This window comes from Scyliorhinus canicula, chromosome 17 (assembly GCF_902713615.1).
Source record: "Scyliorhinus canicula chromosome 17, sScyCan1.1, whole genome shotgun sequence".
Lineage (NCBI taxonomy): Eukaryota > Metazoa > Chordata > Chondrichthyes > Carcharhiniformes > Scyliorhinidae > Scyliorhinus > Scyliorhinus canicula.
The window spans coordinates 35,679,750-35,698,832 of NC_052162.1; the positions used below are offsets into that span (position 1 = coordinate 35,679,750).

The following is a 19,083-nucleotide window of genomic DNA, read 5'->3' on the forward strand; positions in this document are numbered from 1 at the left end:
TTGTCCTGTGTAATGAGACAGGATTGATTCATGATCTTATAGTTACGGACTCTCTCAGAAGGAGCGATCACAATATCGTGGAATTTAAAATACAGATGGAGGGTGAGAAGGTAAAATCAAATACTCGTGTTTTGTGCTTAAACAAAGGAGATTACAATGGGATGAGAGAACTAGCTAAGGTAGACTGCGAGCAAAGACTTTATGGTGGAACAGTGGAGAATCTTCCAAGCGATTTTTCACTGCTCAGCAAAGGTTTATACCAACAAAAAGGAAGGATGGTAGAAAGAGGGAAAATCGACTATGGGTAGCTAAGGAAAACAGGGAGAGTATCAAATTGAAGGAAAAAGCATACAAAGTGGCAAAGATTAGTGGGAGACTAGAGGACTGGGAAATCTTTATGGGGCAACAGAAAGCTACTGAAAAAGCTATAAAGAAGAGTAAGATAGATTGAGAGTAAACTAGCTCAGAATATAAAAAAAGATAGTAAAAGTTTCTACAAATAAAACAAAAAGAGTGGCTAAGGTAAATATTGGTCCTTTAGAGGATGAGAAGGGAGTTTTAATAATGGGAGATGAGAAAATGGCTGAGGAACTGAACAGGTTTTTTGGGTCTGTGTTCACAGTGGAAGACACAAATAACATGCCTGTGACTGATAGAAATGAGGCTATGACAGGTGAGGACCTTGAGACGATTGTTATCACTAAGGAGGCAATGATGGGAAAGCTAATGGGGCTAAAGATAGACAAGTCTCCTGGCCCTGATGGAATGCATCCCAGAGTGCTAAAAGAGGTGGCTTGGGAAATTGCAAATGCACTAGTGATAATTTACCAAAATTCACTAGACTCTGGGGTGGTCCCGGCAGATTGGAAATTAGCAAACGTGACACCACTGTTTAAAAAAGGAGGTAGGCAGAGAGTGGGTAATTATAGGCCAGTGAGCTTAGCTTCGGTAGTAGGGAAGATGCTGGAGTCTATCATCAAGTAAGAAATAGCGAGGCATCTGGATAGAAATTGTCCCATTGGGCAGGCGCAGCATGGCTTCATAAAGGGTAGGTCGTGCCTAACTAATTTAGTGGAATTTTTTGAGGACATTACCAGTGCGGTAGATAACGGGGAGCCAATAGATTTGTTATATCTGGATTTCCAGAAAGCCTTTGACAAGGTGCCACACAAAAGGTTGCTGCATAAGATAATGATGCATGGCATTAAGGGTAAAGTAGTAGCATGGATAGAGGATTGGATAATTAATAGAAAGCAAAGAGTGGGGATTAATAGGTGTTTCTCTGGTTGGCAATCAGTAGCTAGTGGTGTCCCTCAGGGATCAGTGTTGGGCCCACAATTGTTCACAATTTACATCGATGATTTGGAGTTGGGGACCAAGGGCAATGTGTCCAAGTTTGCAGACGACACTAAGATGAGTGGTAAAGCGAAAAGTGCAGAGGATACTGGAAGTCTGCAAAGGAATTTGGATAGGTTGTGAATGGGTTAGGGTCTGGCAGATGGAATACAATGTTGACAAATGTGAGGTTATCCATTTTGGTAGGAATAACAGCAAAAGGGATTATTATTTAAATGATAAAATATTAAAACATGCTGCTGTGCAGAGAAACCGGGGTGTGCTAGTGCATGAGTCGCAAAAAGTTGGTTTACAGGTGCAACAGGTGATTAAGAAGGCAAATGGAATTTTGTCCTTCATTGCTAGAGGGATGGAGTTTAAGACTAGGGAGGTTATGCTTCAATTGTATAAAGTGTTAGTGAGGCCACACCTGGAGTATTGTGATCAGTTTCGGTCTCCTTACTTGAGAAAGGACGTACTGGCACTGGAGGGTGTGCAGAGGAGATTGACTAGGTTAATCCCAGAGCTGAAGGGGTTGGATTACGAGGAGAGGTTGAGTAGACTGGGACTGTACTCGTTGGAATTTAGAAGGATGAGGGGGGATCTTATAGAAATATATAAAATTATGAAGGGAATAGATAGGATAGATGCGGGCAGGTTGTTTCCACTGGCGGGTGAAAGCAGAACTCGGGGGCACAGCCTCAAAATACAGGGAAGTAGATTTAGGACTGAGTTTAGGAGGAACTTCTTCACCCAAAGGGTTGTGAATCTATGGAATTCCTTGCTCAGTGAAGCAGTAGAGGCTCCTTCATTAAATGTTTTTAAGATAAAGATAGGTAGTTTTTTGAAGAATAAAGGGATTAAGGGTTATGGTGTTCGGGCCGGAAAGTGGAGCTGAGTCCACAAAAGATCAGCCATGATCTCATTGAATGGCGGAGCAGGCTCGAGGGGCCAGATGGCCTACTCCTGCTCCTAGTTCTTATGTTCTTATGTTCTTATCCAACACAAAAATTGGTAGAGTTACGGATAGTGGAGAGGATTGTCGGAGGATACAGCAGGATATAAACTGGTTGGAGTCTTGGGCGGAGAAATGGCAGATAGACTTTAATCCGGACAAGTGTGAGATAATGCACTTTGGAAGGTCCGATGCATGCAGGAATTGCACAATAAATGGTCGAACTCCTACAAGTACTGACAGGCAGAGAGATCTGGGCATGCAGTCCACTGATCACATGAAAGTAGCAACTCGTGGATAAAGTGGTTAAGAAGGCATTTGGCATGCTGACCTTCATCGGTCAGGACATTGAATATGAAAATTGGCAAGTCATGTTGCAGATGTTAGTTAGGCTTCATTTGGAATACAGTGAATAAATTCTGGTCGCCACACTACCAGAAGGATGTGGATGCTTTGGAGAGGGTACAGAAGCGGTTTACTAGGATGTTCCATGGTATTGAGGATATTAGCTACAAGGAGAGATTAGATAAACTCAGTCTGTTCTTACTGGAGCGACGGAGTTTGAGAGGCAACCTAATAGAGGTCGACAAGATTGAGTGGCATGGACAGTGTGGAGTCAGATGCTCTTTCCTTGTGTAGGAGAGGCAGGTACTCGGGGACATAGGTTTGAAGTGCTTGTGGAAATGTTTAGGACAGATGTGCGAGGCATACTTTTTACACAGGGTGGTAAATATATGGAACGCGCTGCCTGGGGAGGTGGTGGGAGCAGATAGGATAGTGACATTTAAGGGACATCTCTACAAATATATGAATAGGTTGGGAATGGAAGGATACGGACTCTGTAATTGCAAACGGTTTTAGTTTTGGCAGATACCATGGTTGGTGCAGGCATGGAGGGCCTGTTCCTATGCTGTATTGTTCTTTGGTCTTTAGTGTTAAGATTTTTACTTCTGATGAAGTTGGAAGTGACATGCATTAGGGCTGGTTGCTAGTTCCACTGTTCTTCAGTTTACACATGGTAAATTTGAGAAATGACAAGTGTTGGAATTTACTGATCACACAGAAGTACGGGTTTTGACAAATAGAAGGATTGTAAAAGAGTACTGCTGAAAATAACGACGTTGAAGCTTTCCGATTTGTATTCCTCAGGACAGAATTGCAAGAACACCAAATTTCAAAGGGAACAGTAATTTATACTGAGAACGTAGGAGAAAAGGGTGCTGATTGGTTGTCATGGAGGTTTCTGTTTAAATTCAAGCTTGGCATGTTAACTTTGGTTGAGGTGTTGCTACGGGGAATGCACCAGGGAACAGTTGTCCCCCAATCTTTTGTTTTGTTGAAAAAGGTGCAATGACTGGACATGTTTTATTTGTCTTATTGTGTCTGAATAAGCTTCGGCAGCGTGTCACTTTTTTTCAACAATATCCAATTCTGTACCACCAAGCGACTGAGTATATAAGACTTGTGGAGGACATTGGTCAACTGAAGGTTGAATAGTTTTCAAGTGGAATTTAAAACAAAGGGTTAGTTTGTTTTGGAAGGAAAAACAAGGAACTGAAGAGCACACTAAATGGAGAGAGAATAGATGAATGAAGATACTTTGAGATTCAAATGCATAATTTAATGCAAGCAGATAAATAATGATTAAGATCACTTTGGGGATTTAGGAATGGAATATAGAGCATAAGACATGATTGTAATTTTTTTAATGTAATGGTTCTAAGTGCTGTGAAAGTCACTATGCCATTACACTAACTTCACCAGGATGATGTCAGAGGTGGGAATGTATACTTGTAAGGAGAGACCTGAGATACTGAGACTATTTCCAATGGAGCAGAGAAAGCACGGGAAAGTAGGGCAAGATGCAGGCAGATGGGGAAAGAACATGCAGTGTAATTGGTTTTTGGCTGTTCTCACAAAATGGCAACATAGATGTGATAGGCCAAATGTCACCAGAAGTGCTATGGGCCAAATGTCACCAGAAGTGCTATGGGCCAAATGCCACCAGAAATGCTATAGGCCAAATGCCACCAGAAGTGCTATAAATTTCCATCTTCAAACAAAGGAAATTGATCTGATATGAAACCACCCTTGCAGTCTGCTCAAGAATATTTTATTTATTGACTAGGCTTCAACAGCAATTACACTCTATGGCTTTAAAGGGTTAGTTTAAGTTGTAGTTTGGTTGTGTAATATGCTTCTGTCTTTCAAAAACAGCATATCCTCAAACTTGCCATCGAGAGCCAGGGTATAAATGCATCATCCCTCCTATGTTTTTAGAGATCACTTTATCAAGTTATTTTTCTTCCTGTGGAATCATGCAATTTGGCTCTCCACTTGTACCTGGGGCGATTCCGCTGTACTCTATTAGGTACAGAGACGGCCTACATTTATCATAAAGGAGCTTTATTCAGGAACCTTGACTTTTAACTTGGTTCGTTGGCTGACCTCGATGGTGACTGAGACACAGCCAACCAGGTTGTTAATATTATCCGAGTGTGTAGCCGTATCTATCTAGTCATGTAGCGTGGCAGTTTCACATTAGAATTTTGGTCAGTCTGAAGGACTAATCTCAAAGATGTGTTTTTATCTTATCACATTGGAATTGATTTAGGTATATAGACCTAAAATAGAAGGCCTCGAAGAAAGAAATGAACTTTAGCTTTATGCCCAGAAGTACGTAACTACAAACAGGATAGAGAGGCATATTTTAAAATAATAAACATGGTTAAATACTTATATAAAATGCGTTTAATTGGTGCAATGACTGTGTTCAAAAAAGACTCAGTAACTTTCAGTAATTGTTTCTGTTTTGTTTTGTAGGCTTTCACTATCTTGTGTGATATTCTGATGATTTTTAGCCACCAGATTGTGTCAGGTGGACGTGAAGTACTGGAACCTCTGGTTTACACTCCAGATTCGTCTCTACAGTCAGAGTTACTCAGCTTCATCTTAGACCATGTATTTATTGACCAGGATGAAGACAGCCACAGTACAGGTGAGAAATGTTCTATTTCATTCATATTTATCTGTACCAACCAATTTCAATCCGTTATTTGAAGACCATTTCCACACAATCCTCTAAAAAGAAAATGATGAATTTGTGATCTGAGGTTTGGTACAGAACATGTTTTAATCCAGAGAAGAACTTTGTGATACAGATACTTAGAGCTATTGTACCTCAGCCCGAGACTCCAGCAGGTTTCATCTTTTATTCCATTAGGGTTGGCAGTTCCAGATGACTCCAAGTTTTTTCACTTTGATGAGTAGTAATAATTTTTGTATGTGTTTTATAGATGGACATCAAGATGATGAAGCTAGTAAAATCGAAGCTTTACATAAAAGAAGGAACCTTCTTGCAGCTTTCTGTAAATTAATTGTATATAATGTGGTGGACATGCATACAGCTGCAGATATTTTTAAGCAGTACATGAAGGTAAACATTTCTGAATTTTGTAAAATAAACTCTTTTAATTGTCTGAAATTTTGCATTAAACTGATCTGCTAGCTAAGCTTGGGAGGGTTTTCCTAGAGACACACTAGCTCTGTGACTAACTTAACTGAACAAAGTTTATATAAAAAAAAACAAATGTTAAGAGGGATCCAGATTATTATTTGGCATACCTGACAGGTGTATGAGCACAGCCTGCTTTAAAAAAACTGAAACTGGCCAGCTGAATCACAAAGTCCCCCCCCCCCCCCCCCGTTCTGTATGTTTGTGCATAAATCTAACTGCTTACAATGGGTGACTTGTACACTTGAACCATACGACACTGCTTCATCCATATGAGCATTTATTTGGGAATAATAAAACAAGTGCTCTGAATCCAAAATTTCCATTCAGCGCTAAATTAATTACGGGTTGTTAGAAATGGTGCACTGCAGACCCAATTATCTGAATTGTTAAGTAACTTATTTAATCCATAATGCTTACTAAACCTTTAATTGTTTATACTTTAGTATTACAATGATTATGGAGACATCATCAAGGAAACTATGAGCAAGTGCAGACAAACAGACAAAATTCAGTGTGCAAAGACCCTCATACTTAGCTTACAGCAGGTAAGATTTTAAATCTTTGGAAGAAGAGTTGGATTACTCATTAGGAAATATTCTGTACCAGCAAACCGTATTCAGGGCACAACATACAAGGTAATTGAATGGCTGATGTTAAAACTGTTATAAATATATTGGATAAGGCAATCATTCTGAAAGATGAAAATTTGTTATTTACAGTTTTGTGATTTATCTTTTTTTTTTGTTTTGAATTTGGGAATAAGGTGCTGTGAAAGTAAAAACCGTAAATCTAAATAATGTGCATATACATGTTATATTTGCAACAATTTTCCTGCTTTGTTTTTACACATTTGGAATAGAGTTCTTTGTCAATGTATTAACCAGAGCTATTTCTAAAACCCATTTGACTTTAGTTTTTGATCCTTTCAAAAATGTTGAAGGTTATTGTTTTCGTTTTGCATGAAATAATCCAGTTAGGCCAAGAAAAGCATACGTATTGGAAAAAGCAAGGGAGAGGAAAAATAGAAGCAAAATGGTTAAGTTTCTTCATCAACACAGTTTAATTCTAACCAACAAGTGCTTTATTTCCACTTGTGTATTTATCATCATTTATTTTGTCCTTTTGAGAATTACACACTACTCAGTGCACTTAATGATTTTTAAAAAATTCTTCACAGTTGTTCAACGAGTTGGAACAGGACCTTGGACTTAGTTTTGATCGAACAACTCCTGGTTTCAGTGGAGTTAAAGAACTTGCTCGACGTTTTTCACTGACGTTTGGCTTGGATCAGCTAAAAACCAGAGAAGCTGTAGCAATGCTACACAAGTACGTATTTGTTATGTGTATTTAAAAAAAACATTCCTTGTGGAAGACATGGGGCGGGATTCTCCATTTCTTGCCGCTGATATCATAATCAGCCATCGGGTAGAGAACCATTCCACTCAAATAGGGGCTGGCACCTGTTTGAAGCCGGTCAGCCATGCTCCACCCACTCAAAGTGACATAATCGCATCGCAAGCCGTTAAAATGGCTTTGGCGTGTTATCGGCAGGCCCTCCTCCGATCCTCCTCCGATGCTCCACCCCTGATGGGCCGTGATCCCGACCGCGCGGGTGACGTGGTGGGGGGGTAGCCTGTGGGGTCGGGTCACACATGGTCATGGCACGGCTGTTGCAGGTCCTTGCCGTGCGCATGTGTGGCCAGGGACCTGGTCATTCTCCAGCCGCTTTTGGCATGGGAGCCAGGAGTTTAACCAGGTGCCGCTGATGGCCCCTCACCGGTATCGGAATTGGTGGGGGTTCCTCGCCGATTTTCGTCGTAAAACGGCTGCGTGTTTTCCATTTAAGCCGGCACTTAGCCGCTAAAGCGGAAAATCCAGCCCATGATTTCTGGGGTAAAGGACACCAAGATCAAAAGCACAACAAAAGGAAATATTCAACCAGTCAATGGCATCTTGCATTCATATAGTGCCTTTCATGTAGTAAAAACATTCCTGGGTGCTTCATAGGCGCATGATCAGATAGAAATTTGATACCAAGTCAGATAGTGGTATTATTGCCAAACCAGGCGGCAATGTACATGAACTAACACTGAAGCGATGGATGAACAGGGCCTGATGCAAATTATGATACAGACAATGGAATTTTGGATAAATTAAGCTCATGGAGTTGGGAGGATGGCTAGAAAGGCCTTTAAATATTTGGAGTTACCAAAAGCATTGATGACAGTTTGAGCAACAAGTGAACTGAGGCTGTGAAGGGACCGGCTGTATTAGGGAGGTAGGTGTTGGTGGTTTTGATGAGGGAGAATCTGGGGTTGGAAGCTGAGCTCATCGCCAGGCCCACTCCTTCCACATTCATGGTACACTATACACTTTAATGTGGATTTTACCCACTTAATCTCTGATGGGACCTTTTTCATAAATATACCTTCTTAAAATGTAATCAAATAAAACTACAGCATATTTATCCTCCCATATATTTCCAAAATTAACCCTAGCCTACTGCTCTTCAGTCATTTGCCCCAGCAGCACTTGTACCATCATGTCCTGTGGACTGCTTAATCATCTGTCTGTGACCCGTCTCTATGATTCATGATCCCTTTCCAAACCAAATCAGTACCTAGTCTGCTTCTTTTTGAAGATGTTAATTAACATGTACTGTTAAAGAATTTTGCTATTGACTCATTTCACATGGCCGATAATGGAATTTAATGCCTACTCTTAAGTCTAGTTTTATTTTTAGCCTGTGGCCTCTACTTAAATACTTCAAGTCAAAATTCAACTGGCTACTGAATAGCATCTATCCCTCCACATTTCAAAGGCTTGCATCAAATATTTTTGCAGACGAGCACAAAAATACCTATTTTCTGAAGGGAATGAGCCGAGTGAACATTCTTTCAATCTCAAAAGCAAAATACAGGGGATTCTGAAAACCTGAAATAAAATAGAAACTGCTCAAAATGCTCTGGTTTGGTTGCATATGTGAAGCGACAAACAAGATTACTATTTCAAGTTGATGACCTTTGGTCACAATGGAAAAGTTAAGAGATTCAACAGCTTTCAAGCAAGTACAGAGGCAAGGCAAATGGGTGGGTCAAAAAGAAAAGGTGATCGGGTGAAAGGTATGAGAGATTAAATGACAAAAGGTGCAAGGCAAATGGAGATGGTATTGGGTCAAGTAAAGATGCAAAAGGTGGATCTAGGGGGAAGTCGTATTAGACAAAGCAATAAAAAAACAAGACCTGCTATCCAAAAACAAAGAAAATGGTCATGGTTATGATCTGAAAATGTCAAATTAATTGTTAAGCCTGGAAGCTGTGGAAAAATTACTTACAGAACAGTGTAAAAGGACAGAGGGGTCAGAGTGGGACTGCAGGTTGGAGAACTAAAATGACAAGGGACTGGAAACTTCATAATCAGGCTTGCATACTGACCAGAGGCATTTTGCAAGCGGTCATCGAGCCTGAGTTGGCCTCCACAATATTGAGAAGACTGCATCATGAATAATGAACACAGAAAGCTCAATTAAAAGAAGTACAATTAAATCGATATTTCATCTATATGTTTGTGACCTTGGATGATGAGAATGGAGGAGACTAATGCACAGGTGTTGTATTACCTTTTTTAAATTTTAGTTTTTCCAATTAAGGGACAATTTAGCGTGGCCAATCCATCTACCCTGCAAATCTTTCGATTGTGGGGGTCAGACCCATCCAGATGTTGTTGTATTATCTGAGTATGCATGGGAAGGGGAGAGGTTGGGGCTGATTGAGGAGTGGACTAGGGTGCTGTGGAGGGAATGGTTCTTTTGAAATGTTGACTGGAGGGTATGATACGTTTGGTCGTGGCATCATACTGAATGTGGTGGAAATAGTGACTGGTTATTTGTTAAGGGTGGGAGACAAGAGTGAGAAGAAGTGGTCTTGGGAGGGAGGGGATGGGATGAGAGCATAAGTACAGGATATGGTTCTTCATAGTGGGCTAGAATCCTTTATTGTGGAGAAAAGAAGACTTTTATCAAAAGCACTGGGGAGGAAGTTGGCATTGTCGGGATGAGGAAACAAGGGAAATGGAATACAGGAACCTGGAGTCGGAGGAAATGTTGCCCAGGTTCTTCTCACAGTTCAAGGCCCCTGCCATTCCTTCAAGATGAAGCAGTTTATTTACATCAATTTAATCTATTTTATTTGTTGCGCATTGTGATCTCCCTCCTATGTTGAGACGAATGCAGATTGGGTGACGGCATTGTTCTATTTAGTCTCTATTAAGCTACCAGTCACCTGTCACTTTAATTCCAATCTAACGTCTCTGTCTTGGTGTTCTACTGTGTTCCAGCGAAGCTCAATATTAGCTCAAGAAACAGCTTCTAGAATCAAAATTGAGTTCAACAATTCCAGATCATAACCTCTGCCCCTTTTTTTGTTTTTACATGACAGCTGTTAGTGATGATTTTGCTTCTTCCACATAATCTGCTCTTTATTTTTGATATTTTTAGACGAACAGCTGCCACCTCCAGGATACCATAACATTGACTCTCTTAAGGCAAACTTTATTTCCTCAAGACTGAGAAACCCAGCCATGTCACTAACCCAGGTCTCTACACTCGGGGGCTTCGACTCCCTCCACATTAATAAGATACGTCTCCGGGCTACCAGGGAGGCAAAGGCCAGGGCGTCGGCCTCTTTTGCCCCCTGAACTCCCGGATCTTCTGACACTCCAAAGATCGCTACCTCTGGACTCGGCACCACCTGTGTTTTTAGCACCGTGGACATTGCCTTAGCAAAACCCTCTAAGCTACGGGCTTGCCCAAAAGATATGGACATGATTTGCTGGGCTTCCCGCGCACCTCACAAACCTATCCTCTACCCCAAAAACCTTGTTCATCCTAGCCACTGTCATGTGTGCCCGGTAGACTACCTTATCGGGCTAAGCCTGGCACACGATGAGAAGGTATTAACCTACTGAGGGCATCTGCCCACAGACCCGCCTCGATTTCTCCTCCTAGCTCGTCATCCCACTTGCCCGTAAGCTCCTCCACCGGAGTTTCCTCCGCCGCCGAAAGCTCCTGATAAATATCCGATACCTTCCTCTCGTCTACCCAGGTACTGGAGACTACTCTATCATGTATCCCCCGTGGCGGCAGCAGCGGAAAGGCTGGCACCTGTTTTTTCAGGAAGTCTCTTTTTCTAGCCTACCCGGTACAAACCTGTGGGGTCCAAATCGATGCTCCCTCCACTCTCTTATATTTCCTCCACTGCCCCCAGATCCTCAGAGCTGCCACTACCACCGGACTTGTGGAGTATCGGGCCGGCGAGAACGGCAGAGGTGTCGTTATCAGTGCTCCCAAACTGGTGTCTTTGCATGACGCCGCCTTCATCTGCTCCCATGCCGACCCCCCCTCCCACTATCCACTTCCTGATCATGGCTATATTAGCCGCCCCGTAATAATTGCAGAAGTTCGGCAGCGTCAACCCACCCTCCCCCAGACTGCGCTGCAGCAACACTTGCTTCACTCGCGGGGTTTAGGCGCTCACACAAAGCACAAAATAATCTTATTCACCCGCTTGAAAAAGGCCTTCAGGATGAAGATGGGGAGGCACTGAAAGACAAACAGAAATCTGGGGAGGACTGTCATTTTCACGATCTGTACCCTCCCCGCCAGTGATAGCGGGAGCATGTCCCATCTGTTGAATTCCCCATCCATTTGTTCTACCAACTGGGATAGGTTTATCTTGTGTAGTACCTCCCATTTTTGGGCCACCTGGATTCCCTTATATCAAAAGCTCTCTCCGACCATTCTAAGCGGCAGCTCTCCCAGTCTCTTCTCCTGTCCTCTTGCCTGGATCGCGAACATCTCGCTTTTCCCCATGTTCAATTTATACCTCGAAAAATTGCCAAATTCCCCCAAGATTTGCATTACTTCCCCATCCCCTCCAACGGGTCCGAAATGTACAAGACACAACCCCCCCCCCCCAAACCAGCCCTTTCCAGTTCTTAGAGGCTCTTAACGCCATGGCCAATGGCTTTATGGCCAGAGCAAACAGCAATGGGGAGCGGGGGCACCCTTGCCTCGTCCCTTGGTGTAGTTCAAAATACCCGGACCTCAGCCGGTTCGTACGCACACTCGCTACTGGTGCCTGATAGAGCAACCGCACCCAGTCAATAAAGCCCTCACCAAACCCAAACTTTCTCAGCGCCTCCCACAGGTAATTCCACTCCACCCGATCAAAAGCCTTCTCCGCATCCATCGCGACCACCACCTCTGCCTCCTCTCCTTCTGAGGGCATCATAATAACATTTAGAATCCTTCGAACGTTGGCCTTGAGTTGCCTGCCCGTAACAAATCCCGTCTGGTCTTCCACTATCACCGTCGGAACACAGTCCTCTTATCCTTGTGGCCAGTATCTTAGCCAGCAGTTTGGCATCGACATTCAGTAGAGAAATCGGCCTGCATGACCCGCATTGCTCCGGATCCTTCTCCCGTTTCAAGATCAATGAAATCGAGGCCTGCAACATTATTGGAGGTTGACTCCCTTCTCTTTTGCTTCGTTAAATGTCCTCACCAGCATTCTTGTAGAATTCCACCGGGTAGCTGTCAGGCCCTGGGGCCTTGCCCGACTGCATGCCCTCCAGCCCCTTGATTATTTCCTCAATCTCAATTGGGGCTCCCAGCCCCTCCACCAGGTTCTCCTCCATCCTCGGGAACCTCAACTGATCCAGAAATTGCCACATCCCTCCACCCCAGCCTGGGGTTCCGACTCATATAATTTACTATAAAAGTCCATAAACACCTCATTCACCCCCGCTGGGTCCAGGACAGCATTACCGTCACCAATCTTTACTTTACCTATCTCCCTGGCCGCCTCTCTTTTCCTGAGCTGGTGTGCCGACATTTTGTTTGCCTTTTCCCCATACTCATAAATCTTCCTCTCTCTCCCCCCCCCACATACCTTACTCAACTGTTCCACTGCTTTCCCTGTGGTAAACAGCCCAAACTCCACCTGTAACCTCTGCCGCTCCCTCAGTAGCCCTGCGTCCGGGGCCTCCGAGTATCGCCTGGCCACCTGGAGTATCTCCTCCATTAATCTATCCCCCTCAGTCTGTTCCACCTTTTCTCTGTGGACCTGTTTTGAGATTAATTCCCTTCTGACTACTGCCTTCAAAGCTTCCCAGGCCATCGCTGCAGAAACCTCCCCCGTATCATTTGTTTCCCGGTAGTTCTGGATGGACTTGTTCATTCGCCTACAGACCACCTCGCCCGCTAGCAGCCCCACATCCAGACTCCACAGAAGGCATTGTCCTCTCTCCACAGTAACCCATAGACCCATCCAGTGCGGGGCAAAGTCCGGCACTGCAATTGCCGAGTACTCAGTATCCACCACCTTCGGTATTAGCGCCCTGCTTTTCGGAGCATATACGTTCACAAGTACCACTTGCACCCCCTCCAGCTTCCCACTCACCATTATGTACCTGCCCCCCTTGTCTGACACTGTTCTCCCTGCCTCGAATGCCACATATTTGCTGATCAAGATCGCTACCCCCCTGGTCTTTGAGTCCAGGCCTGAGTGGAACACTTGGCTAACCCACCCCTTCCTCAATCTCGTCTGGTCTGCAACCTTTAGGTGTGTCTCTTGTAACATTGCCACGTTCGCCTTCAGTTCCCTCAAATGCACGAGCACGTGAGCCCTCTTGACCGGCCCATTCAGTCCTCTGTGATCAGCCTCCAAACACCACCACATGAATAATCATTTTAAAAGCGTCACATTCGCCAGTAAACAAAGAACAGAAAAAAAACTGAAGAAACAATCACTTTAGAGAAAATAGTCACCAAAAAAGCAGAACTAAATTCAAAGCCCCCCCCCCCCCAAAAAACTAGGTCCCTGCAAGACAGATCAAGCTTTAACTATCCACACAGCCCATTATTTCACATAGAGCCACTTAAATTTTTACAATCCAGCTCCACAAAACGTTGCCACAGTACTTCTTCAAGGCTTAAGTATCTTTTAATTCGCCCCCAGCTTCATTTCTTTAATAAAGATCCATACTTCATCTGGCGTTTCAAAGTAGAAGTCTCGTTCCTCATGTGTGACACACAGGCAGGCTGGGTACAGCATCCCGAACTTCACCCCCTTCTTCAAGAGGGTCGTTTTTGCCCGATTGAACCCAGCTCGCTTCTTGGCCAAATCCACTCCCAGGTCCTGATTAATGCGCAACTCACAGTTCTCCCACTTGCTGATCCGTTCTTTCTTGGCCCACCGCAAAACGTGTTCCTTGTCCATGAAACGGTGAAAACGTACCACCATGGCACTCGGCAGTTCGTTCGCTCTGGACTTCCTCGCGAGGGCTCTGTGCACTCTGTCCAATTCCAGGGGCCGAGGGAGCGCCCCAGCCCCCATCAACTTCTCCAACATGCCCGTCACATAGGCCTTCGCATCCGATCCCTCACTGCCTTCAGGGAGGCCAAAAATTCTGAGATTCTGCCTCCTGGACCTATTCTCCAGGTCCTCCAGCTTCTCCTGCATTCTTTTCTGGCGGTCGTTCAACATCTCCACCTTGCTTTCCAGGATGGTTGTATACACCTCGTGCTCGGACAACTTTTGTTCGACCTCCTGAATTGCTCTCCCGTGGGTTTCCTGATTCTGAACTACTTGATCAATCGAAGCCTTAATCGGGTCCAACGTGTCCTCCTTCAGCTTGGTGAAGCAATCCTCGAAAAACTTCACCAGCTGCTCCGTCGACCACTGTGCCGTCTCCCCGCGGCTCTTGCCCTCCGCCATGCTGTCCTGTGTTACCAGCTCTGCTTGCGTTTCCCTTATAGGACTTTGTCGTCTCACCCAGCCACTTCTGGTCCAATTCTCCATATACCGGAGGGGGATTTCTCCTTACTGTCTCACTCTTCACTGCTTTATCCCATAAAATCCGAAGAAAAACAGAGGAGAAAGGTCCAAAAGTCCGTTACAGACGGGAGCTATCAAATGTGCAACATACCCCTACATTACCACCACCGGAAGGCCACATAATCTGCTCTTGACCCATCTTTTGCTTCTTTACTTTTATCATCATCTTTTGCACCGTATGTTACTTAATCTCTCCTGCCTTCCACCCCGTTCTACGTGCCCCACTACTTTCCATGCCTGTATTAAAACCTGATACATTGCTAGCTTTTTCGAGCTCTGATGAAAGGTAATTGAACAGAAACTGTTTCTGACGCCACAGAGGTTACCAGAGTTGCTGAGTTGCTATAGTTTTCTGTTATTGTAATACTTAGCTAATTATCTTGAATTAGTTTGGCTCATACAGAAGTTTTTATTTTGCAGTGGAGTACTGCAGCCTCATTTAAGCAGATTATCTGAAGTTTGTAGTAACTGAAAGTAAGATTTCTCAGCATGGACAAATGAGGTTTAACCTGTTATGTCAAATTCCATATCTTAGTTGTATTTTAATTATGTGATACTTTGAAAATTGATTAGTTATTTTCTAGTTTTAATTTGTTTGACAATGAATTTGCAGAGACGGCATTGATTTTGCCTTCAAGGAGCCCAATGTAAATGGAGAAGGATATCCTGCTGTGAATTTAGCTTTTCTTGATATCCTAAGTGAATTCTCTTCTAAACTTCTCAGACAAGACAAGAGAACACTGTAAGTACAATACTTGTGTGTAGATGCAGAATAACGAATTCTAAAATTGTATGTAATTTTGCTTTAACTGCTGTAATGTTATTTTGCAATGCAATTTGAACATTTTTGAATAATTATTGAATCCCCCCCCACCCCATTTCAGGTATGTTTACCTCGAGAGGTTTATGACTGAGCAAATGATATTGCACAGGGAAGATGTGTGGCTACCATTAATATCTTATAGAAACTCCTTACTCACTGCTGATGATGATACAATGTCTGTTGTCAGTGGAATTAGCAGCCGAGGCTCTTCTGTCAGAAGCAAGAAAACAAAACCAGCAACAGGGAAACGAAAATTACCTGAAGGTAATGCATTAGTATGGTGCTTGTAAATAAATCATAATAGTGCACTTATAGCCTGCACATAATTGCGTTTCCAGTATGCACTTTAAGACTGGAAATTGGAGGAGTCAAATCACCTATCTGCTGGAAAATGTGCGTCTAACAAGGGTGACTTAAGCGCTTATGTGGAGTGAATGAGGCACCTTGCATAATTTTGGTTCTTTCCTTCCTTCTAAATGCCAATGAGTATCGACCCCCACCTGTTCAATCTTTCATTAGAAGACAGTGCTTCATCCCCGGAATCAGTCCAGTGAATTTTCTCTAAACTGCTTACAACACAAGTATATCCCCCCTTAAATAAGGCTACCAAAACTTTACACAGTACTCCTGTGGCGTCACCAATGCCCTGTACAGTTGTAGTAAGTCTTCTGATTTTTACACTCCGCCCTTCTTGCAATGAAAGCTCTTTCCACAACATAGTTAGTCGCAAGTAATTATCTTGAGCCCCTCTGTCTGCATATTGCTAGTTAGTCACATCAATACTTTAAATATTGTAAGCAAATATTTATCTTCATAAGTAAATTCCTTTCTTTATATAGTGCCTTCCTTTTTCAAAATAGTCATACTGTCAACTTTAATTTAAGGAACTGCTGCTCTAAATTTCTTCCTGACTCAAACTTTTTTCCCATCAGGTTTACGATTTGGAGTTTGGGTGCACTGTCGGGTCATGAAAATTGTGTCACCTTTGTGATTGGGCTACCTCAGTCCAGATTAGGAAATAAACTGTGGCATTTCTAAACTGCATGCCATCTATTAGACCTACTTCTGTGTCATCACCTTTAATCAATGTTGTGCTGCCTGTTCTAAGAATATAGGAACACGGAGCAGGAATATAGGAACCCTTCCTAACAGCTCAGTGGGTGTATTTACACCTCAAGGACTTTAGCAGTTCAAGAAGGCAACTCGCCACTATCTTCTGAAGGGCAACTAGGGATGGGCAATAAATGCTGGTCGAACCAGTGATGCCATATCCCCACCCCCGTAAATTCATTTAAAATAAAATAAAAATTGTACTAGTTTTATTTTGATGCACCGAAGGAGGCGAGTGAATTTATGTGACTCCATGGACTGGGAGATGTGTGAGGTAATCAAACTTTAGTGATGCTCAAGTGGGGAAAATGGGTTCACACAGCGGGCAGTTGGTTGTATTTAATGAATAAAGATGCAGAGTGGGTGAGTGTGTTTTTCTTACTATTTTTTGAGGAATGCTGGGGGAAGTGGGTAGGCAGAGGCCTTGAATGGGAGTCACCATGCTAACTGGTTAACGGGAGTGAAGTAGGGGGGGTCATTGACATGGTGGGGGGAGAGGCGGAGTTGTTTCTTTGTTTATGGGGGGGTAGAGGAGATGCTGATGGGGTGGAGTTAGTGTGGCGCAGTTGGTTAAGAGGCGATGGCAGTGGCCATCTTGGGGAGGGCCTGAGTGGTGGCACGGCATGGACCTGGGGGATCTGATTAAAGAGGGGTTGAGGTCTTTAAAGAGGTCTTTAAAGAGGTAATTGATCAGGTTGGAGAAACCCCGGGGGGGCAGCGTGAATGCTGCCCCGCTGCCCGGATGGCGGCTGCCACATTCTCTAGTGCCGGTTTTTGGCCGGACGGGGGGTTCATGCCATGCCGGTCGGGGGCCGTTTGCAGCGGCTGTCCGTTTTTGGCCAGTCCCACCGGCTTGGATTAGGCATGGCCCCACATGGCAGGACCTGGCCGGTAAGGTGACGGGGGTGGTCGTCGGGGCGGGGGGTGGGGGATCCAACCCGCGCATGCGTGAGATCACACTGGCCCTTCGGCGCATGCGCAAATTCACGCAGTCCCTCTGGCGCCGGTTGGCTAGGCGGCAACCCCTCTGGCGTCCACCTAGTCCCCGGAGCTAGTCTGCACTTTTAGGGGCTGTTGACGCCGGACTGGTTGGCGCCGGTTCTCTCACCGATGTGGGGACTTAGTCCCCGGAAAGGAGAATCCCGCCTTATATCTATTCGGGTGTATAGAGAGAGTGAAATGAAATGAAAATAGCTTATTGTCACAAGTAGGCTTCAAATGAAGTTACTGTGAAAAGCCCCTCGTCGCCACATTCCGGCGCCTGTTCGAGAGGCTGGTACGGGAATTGAACCTGCGCTGCTGGCCTTGGTCTGCTTTACAAGCCAGCTATTTAGCCCATTGTGTTAAACCTGCCCCTGGAGTGGCGCAGGCTGAGAGGTTCAGATTGGTGGAGAACGTTGAGGGTGGAACGGAGATATTTGGTGACGCTTCAGACGTTGCTCAAGGAGAAGCAGGGGCTTCAGATGGGGTTTGGGCTGGTGTCCACAGGAAAGGCGGTGGTACAATTGCATAGTGCTGGGGGGGTGCAGTATATGAGTACAAAGAACAAAGAAAAGTACAGCACAGGAACAGGCCCTTCGGCCCTCCAAGCCTGCGCCGACCATGCTGCCCATCTAAACTAAAATCTTATACACTTCCGGGGTCCGTATCCCTCTATTCCCATCCTATTCATGTATTTGACAAGATACCCCTTAAACGTCACTATCGTCCCTGCTTCCACCACCTCCTCCGGCAGCAAGTTCCAGGCACCCACTACCCTCTGTTTAAAAACCTTGCCTCGTACATCTCTTCTAAACCTTGCCCCTTGCACCTTAAACTTATGCCCCCTTGTAATTGACTCCTCTACCCTGGGAAAAAGTTTCTGACTATCCACTCTGTCTATGCCCCTCATAATTTTGTAGACTAATCTACAACTACTACTAAAAGCCTATACTTAGCTTCGGGCGCCCACTCAGTCAGAGGAACAAAGGCCGTTGTCCGGTTCTGAAACTGCTGGCTTCGAACTGGTATAGAATAGTAGCTAGGAGCGCCTATCTCGTAGCGTGCGTTGACCTTAGACTTACTTGGCTGGTGCTTGGCGGGCCTCTCGTAGCTGAGAGCCAAATGCCAAGGTGAAGTTCAAGAGTTCTTAAGAATTCTTCCGAGAGGCCGTTCTGACCTTGGGGACTCTGCTTTATAGCCCAAAGGGTTTCATGCCCTTCTGGGCGGACCCTGGCCTTTGTCCCAATTAATTGGACCATGTCCCAATCGTTTGTATCGATTCTCTCCAATAACGGGGTCGTTCCCCGATCGCTGGGCGGTCCCTAGGTAACCGTTGGCCTGCCTTTGTTTTAGTCTCCACTGGCGCCGGGGAGTCTGCCCTGGTGCCAATTGTTTAAATGTTTCTCTTTTGTCCCCTGAGATAGCTCATTACTATGCTAATGGCTTGTAGTTCCAGTTTTGTCTG

At 44.4% G+C, this 19,083-nt stretch overlaps 1 protein-coding gene across 9 annotated transcripts in view; it reads left to right on the plus strand.

Annotated features, from left to right (window-relative positions):
* Positions 1-19,083, plus strand: part of stag2b (stromal antigen 2b) — a 246,641-nt gene that overhangs the window by 216,631 nt on the left and 10,927 nt on the right. For all 9 annotated transcript variants that reach the window (XM_038774985.1, XM_038774992.1, XM_038774990.1 and 6 more), the window contains 6 exons: positions 5,114-5,288; positions 5,587-5,726; positions 6,251-6,352; positions 6,985-7,133; positions 15,318-15,446; positions 15,589-15,791. In XM_038774985.1, the coding sequence (XP_038630913.1) occupies positions 5,114-5,288; positions 5,587-5,726; positions 6,251-6,352; positions 6,985-7,133; positions 15,318-15,446; positions 15,589-15,791 (898 nt within the window). The remainder of the gene's footprint in view (positions 1-5,113; positions 5,289-5,586; positions 5,727-6,250; positions 6,353-6,984; positions 7,134-15,317; positions 15,447-15,588; positions 15,792-19,083) is intronic.